Source organism: Melospiza georgiana, chromosome 7 (genome assembly GCF_028018845.1).
Source record: "Melospiza georgiana isolate bMelGeo1 chromosome 7, bMelGeo1.pri, whole genome shotgun sequence".
In the NCBI taxonomy this organism is placed as follows: Eukaryota; Metazoa; Chordata; class Aves; order Passeriformes; family Passerellidae; genus Melospiza; species Melospiza georgiana.
The window spans coordinates 26779261-26796171 of NC_080436.1; the positions used below are offsets into that span (position 1 = coordinate 26779261).

A 16911-nucleotide genomic window follows, 5' to 3' on the forward strand; every position below is an offset into this window, starting at 1 on the left:
TACTCCCTTGTGTCATGACAAGCCACCTCTGTGCAGATGGTTTGACTTTTTCTACATATGTGGCACATTTGTATTACTTTAAATTGTATGTCAGTTTTTCAAGCTGTATGTTTTTAGTGAGTTCACCATGTTGTTATTGTAATAATTTCTTGGTGCTCCCTCTCCAGAAAATCCCAACAAACCAACCACGCCACACGCATTTTCGTATTGCCTTTGTTTATCTACTAATGTTTTGTCAATTTTTCCTAACCTTATGCTTAACAATAAAAGTTGCTCAATCTAGGAATACAGCACTCTTCAGATTTCTGACATTTTGTGTGAGAAATGATTGTTGAGTCATACTGGATATTTAGTAACTTTAGATGCTTTGCCACAGTACTTTGGTTTCCTTTGTATAAAATATCCAATCCAGTAACCACTGGAAACTCCAACGAACTGCTAAAGCATTATTTTCTCTTTTGCATTGCTGAGCACTGGAATAGGCCATAACACAATAAAATAGTTCAGCTGTTTTAATTGTGGCAAATTTTGAAGTGTGCTTTAGTGTGAGAAATCAATAGCTGAGCTGCAAGAACACCTTTAGTTTTGCTATTAAATATTGCTGGTAAAACTTGCTGTTGTAGATTTGCATATCTTAGTAGAGTTATGAATAATGACAGCATGAGTGATGATCAAAGTTACTCATTTTCAGACCAGCCTTCCATTCTATAAGGAATCTTTTAAATTAGAGCACTTAAATTTCTTTATATGATAAATATATTTGGTTATATTTTAATAGAATGAAGGAATTCTTGTTGCTGAATATTTGGGATGCTTGTTTGCTGCTTTTAATGCTGAGCTTTTCTCAGGTCCATATTTGAGAAATCCAGTTGTAAATGTATGCTTTGTAAATCATAGCATTTAGCAATGAATTCTTCAACAAGCATATCCATTGTCAAGGAGCATGAAGGCACACAGTCAACAGCTCTGGAGATAAATTTTGTTCAGTGTTCTAGATACATGCTGAGTGCACTACTAATGCTGTAGCAAGGAATTAATGTAAAATATTAGAAATAAATTACTCTTAGTGATGGATGTACAGACTTTTGAGCTCCGAAGCACTTTCCTGTCTAAAGGAACATCCCAGTTCTGGGGCAGATTTTGTCTGTCATGACATCAGGACATCACAGCTGCAGCAGATTGTCAGGATTTAGGATTTTTTTGTCAACTTGAAGCCTAATTTATGTAGCATTCCTGCCCCTAAATTATCCCCTGGATTCAAAGCTTCTGATTCTCCATGTGAATTCTTCCTTTAAGCCATAAAGTCCTCTGTATTTTCAGTCCTGGAAAAGTTCTGTAGTGTTTTATTTTTGGTTTGTTTATTGTTTTTTGTTGTGTTTTTGTTTTGGATAGCCCATTTTTATAATGTTCCATGGGCTATCAGCAGATGCTCAGGCAGTTGAGGTGTTCATGTGGGAGTTTGTGTATGCCTCTCATGGGCATGGTCATACCTGTTCAGGATAGAGGAGAAATAGTTCAAAAGAACTTGCTTTGTATTCTTTATTTTATGGAAAGGAGTTGGAAGTGAACGTCTCATCTATGGATATTGTTTGAATTGAAATAGGCGAGGCTTTCTCCTGCATCCCCTTTCTCTTATTAATACAGCCTACAGCTGTTTAAACTTTAATCTTTGTTATGACTTCAGTTTTTTTAAACTTGTTATTGAATTGAGGTTACTGATTAAGCTGTCTATTTCCTTAAGCACTGTTAATGATAAATAAAATAAAAATGTTTACAATGTGGCAACAATTTTTTTAAAATTGGTATTTATGTATTGAAGTGTAATGCAGACTCTTAGATTTTAGACTAATGCCTGCCTAATTGTGAAATGAGAGAGTAATGCCTTCAAAAGTAACAGCCTTTTACACTTGTCTGGTCTTTTTCTCTGAGCAGATGAGCAGCAAGCTTTGAATTCAATCATGCAGGATTTGGCTGTGCTTCATAAGGCCAGTCGTCCTGTATTGCCCCAGCAAGAAACAGGAAAACCAAAGTCATCTTCCCCTAAAAAACAGGTAATCTTCAATATCCTCTCCAATGTACTGAACATGGAGTGTCCTGCTGGGACTTCTGTAATTATTTTGCTTGCCAGACCAGTGAGCATACCAGAATGAGCTATTAGTCTCCCACGTGTGCTGCCATTTTCTTTGTTCATATTCTTATATTAACAGCAAAATGAAATGGTGGCATTTCAGAACAGATCATGGTGTGTGCTTAAGTAAGTAAATTAAAGATTATAGAGGTATTTACACCATATGTGAAGTGATTTTATATTTGTTGTTATTATTATATTGGAACTATACTATTTTAAAATACCAGGGGATAATTTTGTAGGTTTAGTGGATTACCCAAATGTCACCTATATCATACCAAGAAAGAATGTCAGGACAGCAGCAGAAATATGCCTGAAGTCTTTCACTGCATCTTTTGCCTCAATTTCTTGTTCATGCAGCTGGAAATAAGAGTTCTTTTCAGCTGCAGTTTTTTCTGTAGATACTGAACACAAATAGACAGGTAGTAAATTTTTAATTGATAGGTTTGAACTACTATATGGAGAGATTAGGAGAGGATGTAGACTTCTACCTAAATTAACTGTATGTTTATTTGATTTGATCCTTAATTTACAGTTCAATAAACTTCAGTTTGTGTTAATTTAACCTTTTAAAAATGAAAATTTTTGGGTAGATTTGGCTCTTAAACTGTCAAAGCCACACGTCTTCATAATTTTAATTCTGTGCCTTAAAAGTTGTTAGAGTTCAGTCTGTAACACAGTGGTGCTTTGCTACTGTCTTGAAACTCACATCTGAGCTGTGACTTTAGATGTTGTGGTAACATGCACATATGATCCAAAATAATTTGAGTATAATCTGTGTTTAGAAAGTTAGAAGAAATGTTTATCACTGTTTCAGTTTGTGGATTTTGAAAGTAATCATTTGAAAATCAGTTCTTTTGGAAGATGAAACACTGTTACTTAGATAAACTTTGTGGTTGAATGCATTATTGTTTTTCCTGCAGTAGTTGCTAATACAATTTGATTCCTAAAATTATGATTTTGCAAAGCAATGGTTTTTTTTTAAACTGCAAGTATATACAGAGATGGTTATTGGGAGATGTATTGCATGACTTCTGGCTTAATTGTATGCCTGGGTTTCTATGGTAATGCTTATGCAACAAGATATGTTTCTTAGGCCTGGAACTCTCAGCTGCAAAGTGCACTCACAAACATGTTATTGGTAGATAAATCCATCTGCCTATTCAGGATACAGAATTATTTGGTAACCACATCCACATTAAATTTGAAGTCATAAATATGTTGTAATATTAACATGTATTTATAGAAAATAATGTGTTTATTTACAAAAGCATTCATTGCACTTCCAAATAAGTTTTTGTACTTTAACACTATAAGTTATTTTTAACATTTTTTGGTTTTGAACTCTTTAAGCCTCTGTCATGTACCTCAGCAGATGTAGCTTATTAAAATACTTGATGTATTGCAAAGGACAGAAAATTAATGTGGAATTTAGTTCTAGTGTAGGACTATTGGAGTTCATTGACTTCATCAAAAGAGGTAATACCAAACTCATAGTGGTTCCTTTATCTCTTTTCTTACAGAATGATGTTAGAGTCAAATTTGAGCATCGAGGTGAAAAAAGGTAAAGAAACAGTCTTGTCTCTTTGTTTATGGTTTTGTTATGCTCCTGTCATAAAGTATCAGATTAACAGTTTGAAGTGTTTCAGATCTATAAGATTTTTTGTTTGAGCTTAAATTTAATTTTTTATGAACACAATTTAGAGAGAATTTACTGTTTAAAATGTTTAAAATATAGCTTCTAATTATGCAAACACCTAAATATCATACTGTGACTATGTCCAATGTAGTACCCTTCATTTGGTTTCACTTCAGATAGATGTTTGTAGTCTTGTATAATTACTTAAGTCTTCAAAATAGATCTCAAGTTTGAGTAGACCAGAAAATTCATTATTGTCCTTCATTGTGTGTGTAATAAATGTGTGATAATTTATTGTTACTGTAATACCCAGAGGAGGAGGTTGGATTTTACTTCAGGGGTGCCAGTCTGACAACTGTAAGAGGAAAATTTATTAGACTCAAATTGTTTTCATTTAATCAGTTAAAATTTATTTACATTTTGTTTATGAGAGGTGGATGATGCACCTGCTAAAGTATATAAACATCTGTCTCTATATAATCTCTTCTCTGGTGTGTGCTCAAAAGCTTTTACAGAATTGGATGTATAATTCCATCCAGAACTGGTTTGTTGACAATTCATTTTGCCTGTCTCTGAAAGTATCAAATTTCATTCTACTGATAGACAAATTATGATAGAATAAGATCTTTGAAAATACTTACACAAAAAAGGAAGTAATATCCTGGGCATGCTATTTCTCAAGAGAAATATTAAATTCTTTTTAAATAATTAGCTTCAATAAACCCTATACTAGTTCTGGGCAGCCCTTAGTGTGACTCTCTGGACATCGCATGTAGAGGTGCATCAGTAATGATTGAGTTCTCTATATAATTTGGAGGGAATATGTTTTTTTGAAAGTTTTGAGAATTGAGGTCTCATCTACCTAATAATTTCTAGTGAAATAAGAGGACGCATGAATTTAAAAACAGAAAAATGTTTACATGCTGCCAGTCTGCACAGATGGTGCATTTTGCTATTCATCATATTTCAGTTTCACAATGGACTAAGTTAACCAGTTCAGTATTAATACAAGCATAAAGTAAGTGCATGGAAGGATCCCTTTCCCAGGTTTTTATGCTCATTAACCCAAGTCTGTGATGAAGTGTCCCAGGTGACTTCAGCCTGCTTGCCCGGGGGCTCTGGGCAGCCTAGGCTCATTGTTCAGCATGAGTTACAATACATCAGTTTGCCGAGGCATGTAACTCTAGTGATCAAGGGAAGAAATCATGCAGGGAAAAAAAATTATGCAATGGCTTTCTCACTAGTTTTTAAGACAGGAAGTGAAAAAGAGAAGTGATTCCAGACTTGCTTTCAGTGGTGAATGTGGCACTTTGTTCAAAAGAGTATGTAGTGTGATGGGTAGAGTTGCAGGCTTGCTGCCCAACGTGTTAACTACAGTGAGAATTGGTGTTTGTTAGGTTTTAGGGGGGGTGGTTTGTTTGCTTTTTTAGGGTAATTTTTAAGATTTTATTTTTTAAAAATAATTTTTAATTGAAATTGGCCTGGTTTTTAGCCTCATTTCAGTGAGAAAAAATGTCCCCCAAACCACCATAATACTAACTGAACTACTGATGAAAGGGACAGGTACCCTGTGCTAACTTTTCTACTTCACAGAATTTGAGTGCTCTTTCTTTTTTGAATGTGAATTGAATGTACCTCAATAGCTTAGTCCCTATTAAAAGCTCATTTTTGTTTAATGGTGTTGTATCTCAAAAATGAAATGGTTTTCTATAGTAAAAGGTTAGTTATACACAGTTTGGGCTGATGAGTTTGATGGGACATTGAGTTAAAAAAAAAAATCTTAAGTTGTTGACCTACAACTGCACCATTCTTACAGGAGCACACTTGAAGCACAGTTAGTGATGGACTGGGCAGTTTGAGTGTGTAGTTCATTATGGTAAAGATGGTGACATTTAGTTACCTTCCTCAGGTAAGATAGTCTTTCGGATTTCCAAAAAATGGGGACTGCAGGAGTAATTCCTTTCTATGCTTATGCTTGTCAGCCTATGGCACTCCATTGTCGTAGTTTTCTAAAGTGGAAAAATGTAGAAGTCTCTAAGATTTTCCCTCAGAAATGGAGGCTTGCCCAGCATTAAGCAAGTAAAATAGTTACAATGAAATCTAATTCTGTATCTGTTTATCCCTTTTAGATTTTTCACTGCTTTTCTTTCTTTTTTAAAAGTCTCAGAATATGGAGGACGCAAAATAAAGTATAGCCTCTTACAGTCTTTTTAGTAGTAGATTTAGTTCTGAGATAGTTCTTAAGTAATGAGTTGCCAGATTTTCATAAGTAATGGAGAGAAATTCTTTATAACTTAAATTGTGTTTCAGGATCCTGCAATTACCAAGGCCTGTTAAACTTGAAGATCTTGCAGCTAAAGCTAAAGTTGCTTTTGGACAGACTATGGATTTACATTACAGCAATAATGAGGTAATATTCTGTGTCCTTAAAATTCTTGCCTTGGCCATTGATCATTTTAAGGCTGAAATTTGCACTTGTAAGAAGTGGGAACCACCTCTTTTGTCCTGTGACAAAACCCCAGATTTCTAATGTGTGTTTTCTCAAACATGTAAGTCTTGTCTGAATTAGGATAGGCAGGAAATGCATGAAATGTTTCATGAGTAGTGTTATGTCATAATGGTGTCTCTGACTTGTTGAAGGGTGGAAAAATTATCTTCCTGATCTTCCACAGTCCTGTTGTGTGATCTTGGGAAATTCTTTACTTCTTTGAGCTTTGGCATGTTTGTAAACTTGAAACAGCTCTTATCCTTCCTTGTAGGTAATTTTCTTTAAGGATTAATCTTGTTAGGTAATTGCTGGAATGCTGCATTTAGATAATGTGTAGATTGGAGAACTGGGCTTAACTGTTGCTCCTCTGAAGTGTCTGGTTGCCAAAGATTTCTTGGTAACAGGGCCAGCACTGTCAAGCCACCTTTGCCTGATCAATATTACTTCTGGCTTTCCTTTAGAAGTAGGGATAGAATTATTAATAGCAAATGTATTTACAGATGCAGGATCCATTCTTAGGGGTTACATCTGGCTTTTGCCTTGAGTCAGCAAAGTGCATGGAGGCTTATTCATCTGCTTGGTTAAGCTCAGTTTAACTGCTGTATGTACCCTGCATCTCTGCAGAAGAAAATGCCAGTGATTGCTCTTTGTTAGTTACTCATTGCATTACCAGACACTTCTGTGAAACTGATCCTCAAAATGAAGAATTCCAACAGAAGGTTTTTGGATGTTAGGAAGGTCAGGTGAAATGGCCCTTCATAATGCTTTGGCCTCAGGTCCTTCCACCAGTAGATTTTTAGGCATTTGCATAGGTTTTCTGCTTCTTGCCTTCTGCACTAGTTAGCAAGTCATCCCATCACCTTTCAGAAATGTGATGGTAATAATGTGTCACTAGTATTGAAAGTGGAATTTAACAAATAAGCATACTTTTCATTTTATCAAGATCTTCCCCCTCAATTCTATCTCTTTTTGTATAAAAGTACTGTATTTAAACATCATTGACTGAGGCTGTTTACAAGTAGAATAGATTTAAAAATCTGTATTGTTTTTCCTTTGTTACTTTGTTACAGCCGAAGCTGTAATTTACACTCCTGAAACACAAGCCAAATTTTCACTGTTACAGAATTCAGATCTCAACTGCACATTAATGGCATAATTTTCTGTTCTAAAGATAGATGTATGCCAAGTTAATTCTAGTTAATTAGATCCAAGTAGGATTCTAGTGAGGACTAGAGTTGTTGCACATGGATCATATCTTCTTAACAAATGCTGGCTTTCAGTGGAGAAATTCTTTTAGTGATGAAACTTTAAACAAGTGTATTACTAACATTTGAGATACAAAAATCTGCTTTATACTCTATGAAATAGGACTTATATTTATCTTACAGACTTTTGTTAATTTAGGCATTGACCCACTTGTACCTGTTTTGGTGAAACTTCTAGATATTTAAGTTCTGTATATGCAGAATGGTTGCTTCTTGTGAAGACTTGTTCTGCTTAGTAGAGGAATCTGAAGGAAGAGTTAAGGTTGAGTTTTTAATACTTAAGGGATCATTTAATAAGGTTTATTTTCAAGTTGTTTGTTATGAAAGGAAACATTCTGTTTGTTTCTCTGCGCTTGAATTCATAATTTCTTTCTTGTGTCCTGTTTAAGCCTTTTTTTCTCCTTGCCCCTTGTTTTGTAGCTTGTAATTCCATTAACCACACAGGATGACCTGGACAAAGCTGTTGAACTACTTGACCGTAGTGTACATATGAAGAGTCTCAAGATACTGCTTGTAATACATGGAAATACACAGGTATGAGCAGATGTGCTAAAGGCCTTTTTCCTCAGTTTTCATAATGAAATATAATTTGTATCTTTTCTTAAATATGGCATTTTCCCAATTGAATATAATACTAATTGCTTCTTCGTTTCACTTTAAGCATTTTGTACTGACTCAGTTTTAAGTCTTTCCTAGATCTTGTTCCTGTCTTTTTGTTTGCCAACCCTACAGGTGTAGAAAAGTGAACCTTAGTAGAATGATACAAAACAAACAGAGAGAATTTAAGTAATGGTAGTTATTTGAAACTGTTCTTTAAGTCATATGTGGGAAATTCAATATTTGTTGTAGCAAAGACTGGTAGTCTATAGACTAAATGCTGAGATATTTTGGTATTATCTAACAAATCATGGCATTGATATTCATAGGATTTGTATACTGGCACATATTGAAAATGAATTTTAAAGACTGTGAATGAGCTACGAAAAGAGATGAACTGTGATGTAAATTGGCAAGCTGCTTTTTTGACTGCTTAAAAAATGGAATGTACTGCACAAAGGCTGTAACGCTTAAAAAGTATTTTCATTGTCAGGAATGTAAAGTAATAACTGCAGGTTGTAATACTTATGCATTTTCAGTCACCCAGTGTAAATAATGTGGAACCCTTGCCCTCACTGGAAGATTTAGATAATACAGTGTTTGGTGTGACAGACAGAAAAAGGCGACTCTCTGTAATAGGTAAGCTGCACATTTCAATACCTTTAATTGTAAAAACGTCTTTTGTCTTTTACTCTTCATGAAAATTTTGCTCTCAACAAAGTCTGTCTCTTCTACTCATCAATGACTACTACAGAATTTGGATTTGGGGGAGTAGATTTTGAATATTAAGACAAAAGGGTTTTTAATATATATAATACAGAAAGTTATCAAAAAAACCCCACAAGTAAGTGTATATAGAGTTATTTCAGGGTAGCTTAAAAAACTGATTTTTTTGATAGAGGAATGAGCTACTGAAAAATCTGCTTATATGACAATGTGTTTGCTTGCTTAAGACCCCCATAGCTTTTTACTGTGTGAGCATTTGTTTAACATACTGATTTTGGGATTGATGTAACCTCTTCACTTATTCATGTTTGAAAGTTGGGTGATGTTAACTTCCAAATTTAATTATGAAACTAGGGAGCTTAATTAATTATTTTCCAGACAATTTATTTGTATTATTATGCATTTGTTATGAATATATGTATTTATGTTCTTACAGACTTAATATTCAACAAAGCAAAACTGAAATTCTCAAGAGCTGGAAAGGATTAGGTGACATGGGTAGATGGTTTGGATTTTGCTTTTGGTCAAAACAAGGAATTTACTCAGCTAGGTGTATGGGCAAATTACATTTCTGTTCCTGTATAATGAAAATTCTCTTTAATGTCATTGAGGTAACTCTGCCCCAAATTTTTCGCAATTTCTGGATTGTAGATTTTAAATGCTGTTCTTAAGTCTTGTGTTGCACAGGCATTTGGGGGATTCCTAAAGCAAGAAGTGATGCAGGCAGGTTCAGTGCCTATGAAGCATTTCAGTAAAGCCTTGAATTCTGGGTTAGTGGAGATTCTGACTGGCCCTGTTCTTTCAAAAGGTTCTAATACTCGTGACAGGAGTTCACCTCCCCCAGGATACATTCCAGATGAGCTGCATCAGGTGGCTCGAAATGGATCCTTCACCAGTATCAACAGTGAGGGTGAATTCATTCCAGAAAGTATGGATCAGGTATGTCTGTGAATATTGAAATTAAAGTTTCTTGCGAAGTTTATTTATGAAATACTGCTGTTCAAGAAGGATATGGAATTTTTAGGAGGAACAGCAAAAAATTGATGATAACTCGGTAAAATTTGATTGGTTTCAACCTTGACATAAGGTTGTTTATGTCAAGGTTGTGCTGTTTAGTCTTGCAGAACCTGGTTATTTTTTTTTACTCTGTCTCTTCAATTTTTAAAATATGCTGTTACAAGGAGAAAGATAATGTTCTTAATTGCCATGATAGTTGAGTTAGATAGTGGTAGATGCAAGTAACAGCAGAGATGCCAGCGGAAAACATTAGAAAACACAAGCCCCTTTATTTTACTGAGAGTGATATGTAAGCAGGACCAGCTTTACAACTTTTCCAGGTAATTAAAAGGAGATTTTGAGAAAGGGTTTGGACCTGTCAGAATTATTTGGACTCAGTTGATACTTAAGATTTGGACTCAATGATCCTCTTTCCAACTCAGGATATTCTGTGTGGTAGATACCGTGTTGGGATAGAGGCGAGGTGATGGCTGTAGGCCTGGCATAAATAAACTCTGAAAGACTTCCCAAATTCACTTTTTTGGTGTGTACAGATCACAAATGTATGTTGTTTTTTTTTCTTCTTACTCACCTGCATTGATGTTGGATGTCTGCACAGTTAGCAAAATAAAAATCCTGCTCTCTACTGAGTATAAAAAATTGCCCTTCAAAACAGCAGGAAAAGGAGCAGGAATGTAACTGCTCACAGAATTGGCAATGGAGAAAGAGATATTTCAAGGAGGAAAGAAAAATAATGCTGCATACACAAATCAGTTCAAGTTGTTGTTGACATTGGCAGTGTATTTACAAAAGGCAAGAGGCAACAGTTTTTATGAGCTGACTAAATGAGAGACAGATGATAGAATAAAGGCAAGGGGATAGTGCAATTTGTTGCACAATTTTAATGACCGAGCTGAGAATAGGGACTGCATCTCCTACTTTCCAGACCAGGGCTATTCATTATCATAGCCATGTGGTCAGATCCAGCCCAAGTCTGGGCTCATTCCAGGGAAATAGTTACTTTTCGTGGGGGTAAAGTAATTTCTGGTCACTGTCTGGTCAGACAGACAGATGGTCCCTGAAGCCTGGGATGTCCATTCACTCCTAATTATTCTAGAAATATATAACCTGTCATAGAGGTATTGCTGTGTGAGCTGTCAGCAGGTTTAAATCAATGAATTTTACTTTGATAAGAAGCCGGGTTAGTTCAACCTAAGCAGCCTCAAGGGCCAGTTTGGTGTGGTGGGCTCACAAATTCTGTTTGCTCCCCCCACCTACATTGCCACATCACCTTGGCAAGTGTTGGCCATGCTGCCTTTATCTGTCACAGCCTGCCCAACAAAGACAAGAAGGGAATTAGGGAATGGAGGGTTTTGCTCTGCTCTGCTGTTGATCTGCCTGAGCACAGCTATTGGCACTCTGACAGCAGACCCCACACTTTCTGTAAGAGATGAGGGGTTGGATAGAGAGGTATTCAATATTGTTCTGCATGAAACAAGAGGAATAAAAATGCTGAACCTGTGGTAAGTGTTGTCCTTCCCAGTACAGAGTTCATTTAAGAGTTTGCACTCTGCAAACTCACTTTCAGGACACTGTTTACTTAATAAGTCCTTAACTGGTGTATGGCAAAGTAGGTACCCAGGACCTTTAAGATGCAGCACAGACCATAAAAATTGGAGGGGTAACTGCTTAATTTACAGCAAAAGACTGTTGTCCAATTCATGGAAAATAATAGATGTTATACAATATATCAAAACAAACTTCATTTTAGGAAGGAGCTCATTTCAAGTCAACAGATGAGCTTTCCATTCTGTTTTTACCAGTTCATATGTGATTTGGATTTGTTTCTTATTAACTGTTTTATAGCAACCCCCTTAGCTATTTGGAAAAATAATGTGGAAAAAAACCTTAAACTTCATTGATCTTCCTCTGTTTATTGTTTATTAGATGCTGGATCCATTGTCTTTGAGCAGTCCTGAAAACTCTGGCTCAGGAAGCTGTCCCTCGCTTGACAGCCCATTAGATGGGTAAAAATTATTTACATTCATTATTTAATTATTTATCTTTATTAGATTGCATAATGTCTCAGTTGTAAAATACAATTCCTTTCAAGTGACAGTGCTTCTTCCAGAAATTCCCTTGTAAGTTATAGAATGTTTATAAAAGCTTATTGAAACTTAATTGCTTACTAATACATGGAAAATACTGTGGTGCTTTTTTCTTTTTTTCAATAATTTAAACCACAAAAATTTAGATTTAAGGTCCTATAAAAATATACTGAAGATTTTTACTAAATGTTGCTAGGTCTTTCACATGGGTGGTGTATATACCCTGGCAGTGAGCCACTGCATTAAATTTACAGTTCTTAGGCACTGCCATATGAAGTAGGCTTTTCTTTGCTAAAGCAGGGGGTACCCAGTTCAAGAAGATGGTAGAGTCATGTACTGGCTGCAACAGACAGTCCCTTCCTTTCCTTTGCAATTACTGTCTGTTCCTCTCCCTTTGTTCCTCTTGCAAACTTTCAGCTGATTTTTCTTTGTTAAAGCCCACCAGTCAGCAAGAGGCAGTGTGTGCTGTGGGGGGTCTTTTTGGATTGACCTCTGAGAAGACCCCTGTGTTTGGAGGGGTCACTGTCCACCAGCCAAGTCAAGTAACACAAATTCCTGTTTGGTTTATGGTGGTCAGGCAAATAACCTTGGGTTTAATGTGCAGATTTGCTCTTTGTTTATTTCAAACTGCAAAAGTAATAAAACTGCTAATAAAATTTTTTATTTAACTGGTGGAAAGGTGAAGAGTTGGAGGTCACTGCCTGTGGCAGTTAATCAGAGCTGTGTTATTCAGTAGTACTATTTCATTTGAGAATATGTGGTTTGAGGACACAAGTAGATTTGGTCTAACAAATACAATTTTGTGTTTAATAAGTCTGCATTTCACAAGGAAGACAGTAGACATGAAAGATATTTTGTGGTTTTAGTGTGGTAGGTTGTACATACACAGCTCCATAGAAAAGAAATTTCATCTAATTGCCAAATTTAAGGGTTTTGTGGGGTAGGAGTTAGCGAAAGAAGGGGAAACAAAGCAAACTTAAAGCAAATCATATTTCTTCTTCAAAACTCTTTTTGGTTGTTTTTATTTACTTAATTTGTCACCTCTACTTAGTTTGTTTTCCTTTTTTTTTTTTTTTTCATTTAAATATTTCCTACAAAGATGTAGGTTTTGTGTCTCCATTTAGCTTCTGTTACCCATTAGAGAAATTCTTACCAGAAAAAGGAGGACACTGTTTTGGTATGTTTATGGAAATAAACTGTTATCGATTGCTCTGACTGGCAATCCCATCCATTCCTTTTTGTGGCTGGGAGTTACATACCAACTGTAGGTAAGAAACAATGTGATCATGTAAGAACCAAAAAATTCTTCATCATTCTATAACTCAATAAAATCACTCTCTTAATCCTATGACTTTCATGGAGAGAAGAGGAAATGTTTTTTCTCATTAAAAGGTTCTACATTTCTTTGGTTAAATTTCCTCAAGAGTTATTGTAGACTGTATAACCCATTTTGACAGTCTATAAACTTTTGTGTTTAGCCATAAAGGTGTTAAACATAACAGTGTTCCTTTGTGGCTGTACTTGTGATAATTCATGTTTTTACTAATATCATTGCTCATTAACAGAGTCTGTTGCTTTCTTACCTACATTAAGCTCAGTGAGCAAGCTTCTCCATTGTTGCTGATCCTTAATTGTTACAGTTGCCTACTAGAATTGAGTTTCAGAATTGAGTTCCATTCTGCAGCAATCTGTATAGCAGTGGCTTTTCATCAGTAAGAGGACAGTAAGCTTAACTGTGGTTTAACAGCAGATTTTAGATTCTGTGTATTTTTACACTTCCAGGGAAAACTATCCCAAGTCTCGGATGCCACGAGCACAGAGCTATCCAGATAATCATCAGGAATTCTCAGGTAGGCAGAAATCACTGGAGACCCACTGGCTTTCCAGAACTGCTCCTCTTGCAAATTAATAGGACTTAGAAAGGATGTTCACACTGGAGAGGTATTGTATTACACAAACAATATGGTGGAAGAAAGCAAAGCAACACCAAATGCACACAGTGAAAGATACTTTGAAAATACAAGAAGTTTCATGTTTCTTCTAGATTATTGTGTGTGACATCACTCCTAGTGGGTGTAGTATAACTATCTGCTTCTGTAAGAAGTGCAAATGTGCAGTGCATAGGGGCATGCACACTTAGTTAAATTGGACTGTAATATCTATCTCTAAGTTTTTATTGGGATTTGTTGGGATTTTCCCCATTCCATGTTCTAGTATGTTAATAGTGGGATAGACAGCAATCATTAATTCCATATTCAATATTTATTTTAATGATTTGAAGTGTAACAGAAGCAGAAAAAAATGTCAATCTGGCATAGTCTTTCCTCCTGCCACCACCAGTACTGGGCTTCTACAGAGGGGTGTGTAATGTTCCTCTCTCAGAATATATTCCTAGTCATGTGTTGCTCAAGAGTTCTGTAAATGCAAGATGTTCTGTGATTTGATAATTTTTTTTCCTTCCACAAATTTTTCTTGTCCCTATTTCAAATTATATAAAGTTTCTCAGCATCAGCTGTAGGTTGCAACAGAAAGTTGTGCAATTTATTGTGTTTCTGAAGAAGTATGTGCTTTGTAACTTTTTCTAAGGCTTGGTGTTTTTTTTTTTTTTTCCTGTTACTGTTTTTCCAGTGTATTTTTTTTTTGTTTGGTTTGGTTTTTTGATGGATCTCTTTGCTCCCTTTGAGCTGTTGCTTTTCTAGTATATAGGGACCTACATTCCTTAGGGAGGAACAGTTTGTATCTTTGATCATCTCTGTACTTCTGAATATTTTCCAGTTTTACTAAAATCTTTGAAATTGAGTGGACCAAAACTTTGTTCGGTATATCTTACAGCATTTAATTTTCTTCTTAGCTAATAAAAGAGTTCTGGTGCTGCTTTTTTGGAAGTCTGTATCACAAACCTTTACTGAAGCCTACACTGAATTTCATCTGCAACTTTATTATCCAGTCACGTAGCCTCTTAAAGGCTTTCTCTAATTATTCTCTTGGTTTTATTTCTCAAAGTGATTTTGTCACCTCCCTGTTCCTTGTTCTGTACAGAGAATTCATGGATAATTAAACTGCATGAGTTTTAGATTCCTATGGACTATTGACTGTTTCCCCCTTTCTTATGTACTTGCCATGTAACCAATTATTTATGCACTGAGGGACTTTTTCCCTTACCTTATACTTTTCCCCCTCAATAACTTTTAAAAGAGGATCTTTTGGATGTGTTTTAGTAATTCAAGCTGTGTTGACTCATTCACCAGTTTTTCATATTTATACAACTTTAAATTATATTCTTTGGAATAGTTTCTCCTCTATAAAGTATTTTTAAAACTGGAGTAATCAGGCATACTGCAGTCCTCCAACATTCTTTTAAGCAAGAGGTTACAAACCACTTGAGCTGTTGAATTCTTGATCCTTTGGGACTTTTGACTGAAGTCCTGTTAGTACTTGTGACTTGTGTAATTTTGTTCTATAACTCTTTTTCCTCTGATGCTTCTGCCCTTCATATCCTCTGATCTGCTTGCCCATTTTAAGGTTGTATTACCAAAGTGAATAATTTAACATGCTTTTGTCACATTTTAAATTTTGAAATGAATAATTTTATTTTCTAGTAGAGTATGATATCCCAATATTCGAGAAATTTGGAAAAGGGGGGACTTATCCCAGAAGATACCATATTTCATATCATCAACAAGACTACAATGATGGTAAGCACTGCAACAGTTTTATTAATCTGTTTTTCTCATTGGAAAACGTGATAAAATTTTAAGATCTTAATGAAATTAAATGGAAACACTGATGAAATTGAAAGCCTAAATTTCTTCCCCAAACTCACTTGCTAAGCTTCTAATGATTGATAGAACCTCTGAGCAGTTTTATCTCTGGTAAAGTTATGGATTACAGAATTTCTGAGTCATATGCACAACTGTGGAAACGTTTGCTATCTTTGGCCACCCACAAGTCATACAGTATAAGTTTTTGACCTTTGTGACCCTTTTCTAGCTAAAGTAGGTATGTCTGTTTATAATGTCTGGTTTTGCTTTAAGAAATCCCAAGTACAGTGGAGTTCCTGTTAACATTTTCTTAGATTAAAAGAGTAAATAAAATTTAAGAGCAGTGATGTAAACTGAGAATTAGTTGGTGAAATAAATTGTTGGAATGCAAGGCAGCACCTGCTGATGTGTCCACAAAACTGGTTAGGACAGTAATACCATTGATATAAATTTAACATGTGTTAAATTTCTAAATGAAGTAGAGAGGAGCAGCTGAAGGATTTTCCTACTTCAGGGTGTGTCGAGCACTAGTTGAGAAGAGTTAGAAAGAAATGTGTCCCAAGACCAGATGGCTTCACTTGCTGTGTGGAATGTGCAGAGCAATAAATGGAATTATGTTACAGGAATCACAGAAATATCAAACTTGGCCACTGCAAAGTCCAGTTCCTTGCTCTAGAGCAAGATTTAAGGAGGCAATAATCTGTCACACTGACTTTCAAGTAAACTCTAAATTGACTTGAACAGAAGACATACATTTCCTTTATGTTATCAACTTCCAAGATAGCTTATCTTATAACTTAGCTTTCTCTGTCTCCCAAGACATTTTTCCTGCAAATGGAAGTAGAACTAGTTAGTCTATTTTATCACAGTGAAGAATTAGTCATTGCCCTTATATATCCCTACATCACACACACACATACAGACGCCTGGTTTCTCGTCTTTGTTTTCTTCTTCTGCCCGAGCTGAGGCTTTTCTCATGGCCACTTTATGTATAACACAGAATATAAGCAGAACTTGATATGTAGCAGTCACATTAATTTGTTGCAGAGTGACCCTACTTTCTGGTCACCACTCTGACTGCTCTTCAGTCTTGGGTTACATTTTTCTATATTATATCATTTTCTTCATGACGTCCAATTGCTTTACATTTTGTAGTTTCTGCATTAGGTTTCTCTTTAAGTATGCATATTGTGCTTCCTTACT

The 16911-nt window shown here is 35.5% G+C and overlaps 1 protein-coding gene across 3 annotated transcripts in view; it reads left to right on the forward strand.

Moving 5' to 3' along the window:
• The window catches only part of MAP3K2 (mitogen-activated protein kinase kinase kinase 2), a 42249-nt gene that overhangs the window by 15765 nt on the left and 9573 nt on the right, over window positions 1-16911 (forward strand). For 2 of the 3 annotated variants that reach the window (XM_058027742.1, XM_058027743.1), the window contains exons 3-11: window positions 1933-2051; window positions 3652-3692; window positions 6078-6177; window positions 7941-8054; window positions 8657-8756; window positions 9652-9782; window positions 11787-11866; window positions 13730-13797; window positions 15547-15642. In XM_058027742.1, the coding sequence (XP_057883725.1) occupies window positions 1933-2051; window positions 3652-3692; window positions 6078-6177; window positions 7941-8054; window positions 8657-8756; window positions 9652-9782; window positions 11787-11866; window positions 13730-13797; window positions 15547-15642 (849 nt within the window). The remainder of the gene's footprint in view (window positions 1-1932; window positions 2052-3651; window positions 3693-6077; window positions 6178-7940; window positions 8055-8656; window positions 8757-9651; window positions 9783-11786; window positions 11867-13729; window positions 13798-15546; window positions 15643-16911) is intronic. The other variant, XM_058027744.1, reaches the window with a different exon arrangement.